The sequence below is a fragment of the Orycteropus afer genome, unplaced genomic scaffold (genome assembly GCF_000298275.1).
Source record: "Orycteropus afer afer isolate SDZICR_OR568_19922 unplaced genomic scaffold, OryAfe1.0 scaffold00469, whole genome shotgun sequence".
Classification (NCBI taxonomy): Eukaryota; Metazoa; Chordata; class Mammalia; order Tubulidentata; family Orycteropodidae; genus Orycteropus; species Orycteropus afer.
Window position 1 is genome coordinate 946,995 of NW_006922056.1, and position 2,570 is coordinate 949,564.

Here is a 2,570-nt window from a genome sequence, read left to right on the forward strand (position 1 = left end):
AGCAAAGCCCAAACCACACCCACTGCCATGGAGTGGATTCTGACCCACAGCGCCCCCAGAGGACAGAGTGGAACTGCCCACAGGGTTTCCAAGGCTGTCATCTTTACAGAAGCTGCCTCCTCTTTCTTCCTCGGAGTGGCTGGTGGGTTGGGACTGTTGGCCTTTTGGTTGTCAGCCGAATGCTTTAACCACTGCGCCACCAGAGCTGCCTCTCTTGCCCCTGAAGAAGTTCAAATGACAATCGGGAGTTTCGCTGTAGCACGACACTGTTCTCATTTGCTGGAGATGAAGCAATGTATGTGGATCAGGGCCCAAGACCTGTGCAAAGGCACAGAGAGTGGGTGTTTTCAGCATTGCAGGCTCTGTCCTGATGGCCCAGCCCTGCTGCTGGGAACCAAAGCAGCCACACCAGGACAGAAACGAACAGGTGTGGCTGTGTGGCAATACAGGCTTACTGACAAAAGTGGGCAGTGGTTTGAGAATCTGGCTGAGATGATGCTAAGGTGTCCTGCTCCTGTTTGGACCTTTTAGGTAACATCTCCTTCCCTCTGGCCCTGGCCCCCTGCCAGCATCCTATCTCTATTTATGACCCACCACCCTGCCCTGCACACCTCACACAGACTGTGGACGCCCACTCACTCTGGCCTCCCCCCTGCCCTCTCTGAAGAAGGGGGATGTGTTTTGTGCCCTGGTGAGGCTGGGAGCACCAGGCTTGGCCACTGTGGGGCTGGCAGGAGCTGCTGGGGGGGCACTTTTCATGTTCTTAGCAAGTTTTCCTGCAAACATGGGGTCTCAGTGCTTTCTGGTCAGAAGGGCCCTCATGGGCTGTGCTTTGTTGACCCCAGAAGGAAAAGGGACACCAGAAAAGGGAGCGTCCTGCCCACAGACACGGGCAGGACCACCTGGGCCTGCTTCAGCCCTCCTGGCCCACGAGGGACAAGGGTTCAACCTGGCTCCACCCTTGGCTCTGAGTGACAGGAGGGCAGAAGGGACAAAGCTGGCTGTTCCAGTGAAGGACGCCACAGCATGGGGCAGACTGTCAAGCCAGCAACTTGTGTCCTGGGGCCAGGGGTGGCAGGGCTGTTTGCAGGTGAGGACCCACAGGGACAGGAGTGGCCTGTGGGGGTGTCTTCCAGGACAAGGGGCCCTGACCCACACTCTGTGGTGAAGGCCACTGTGCTCCAGTCACTGGTCCCTTGGGCAGTCATGGGTGTCCTTGGTGAGGACTACTGTTTCCAGAAACAGTTGTCCTGGACCAACTGTGCAGGGGTCCCCTCTCAGGGCATGTGAGGATACTGCCTGCTTATCCATGAGCTGGCAGTTTTGGGACCTCAAGGCCTTGGACCATCTGAGTCTCCCCAAGGGTGTTGGCAAGGCAGGTGGGCCCCCGGGGAACAGTGGGTCTGACCTCTGCCCTTCCCTCTCACATCCCTAGTATGCTGTGTGGGGGGCAGTCTGGATCTCCTGGAACATCTTTATCATCTGCTTCTACCTGGAAGTAGGGGGCCTCTCGGAGGTGAGTGGGGTGGGGCAAGCTCACCCTTGATGCCTTGGTCATGAGCCCTAGGGAGATTAGGGGCTGCCCACAGCCTGGTGCTAACTCGCCCTCCTCTCACCCCAGGACAGCGAGCTCCTCACCTTCAGCCTCTCCCAGCATCACTCATGGTGGCATGAGCATGGGCCGGGCTGTCTGCACAAGGAGACGCCAGCCACCAGCCTTGAGACCTTGGACGGCCAGGCCCTGGTGTCTGGCATTGACTGTGCCCTGCAGCACCGCTATGTGGAGGCCCTGCACAGCACCCTGCAGGTCCTGGTGGCGGTGAGCATGGCCGGAGGACAGTGAGAGTGGGATTTGGGGAGAGGGCTGGCCCCCAGGATTCTCCTCCTTGCTTTCCTCCCACCTGGGGGCCTCTCACACGAGTCCAGGAGCCCAACTGCTTCCTGCCCTGTGCACACATCCCCAGGAGTGTGAAGTTGCCGGTGGGCCACTCTGTGCCTCGGTTTCCTCATCTGTGAAGTGGGGAGGACCATAATACCCTCCTCAGCATTGCAGCAAGGCTGAGAGCTTCAGCACCATGGCCAACTCCCAAGTCCCCAGTGGCTTTCCACCTCCCCTGGCCCAGGCTCCCAGTGGCCTCCCTCTCCAAGGGCTTCTCCCTGAACCCCAGCCCCTCCATTCACCCTCTCACCCACCAGCTAGCCCTCACCAAGCAGGCCAGCGGTAAGCCAGTGAAGAAGCCTGACCTGGACTTTAGAGCCAGGGGGGGAAAGGGAAGTCCAGGCACATGTGACCTGTGACAGGGACACATGCAGCCTCAGTTTCCAGCACTGTGGGTCCACCTGCTGGGTGGGGCTCACGCAGACTCTCCTCTGTGTCTTTCAGGTCTTGGGGTTTGTCTACGCCTGCTACGTGGTCAGTGTGCTCCCAGAGGATGAGGACAGCTGTGAGTGGGTTGAGGGGGGAGGGGAGGGAGCTGAGGACAGGCTCCCCTCTGGTCAGGCTGCCCCATGCCCTGTGATCCCTGGACACTGCAGGTCTGAGAAGGGACAGACAGCAGCAAGACCCCCCT

General features: G+C 59.5%; 1 protein-coding gene across 1 annotated transcript in view; it reads left to right on the forward strand.

Moving 5' to 3' along the window:
* NKAIN4 (sodium/potassium transporting ATPase interacting 4) overlaps nucleotides 1–2,570 on the forward strand; it is a 14,697-nt gene that overhangs the window by 10,784 nt on the left and 1,343 nt on the right. Inside the window, exons 3-5 of the mRNA XM_007954676.1 lie at nucleotides 1,436–1,516; nucleotides 1,622–1,819; nucleotides 2,384–2,444. Of these exons, the coding sequence (XP_007952867.1) occupies nucleotides 1,436–1,516; nucleotides 1,622–1,819; nucleotides 2,384–2,444 (340 nt within the window). The remainder of the gene's footprint in view (nucleotides 1–1,435; nucleotides 1,517–1,621; nucleotides 1,820–2,383; nucleotides 2,445–2,570) is intronic.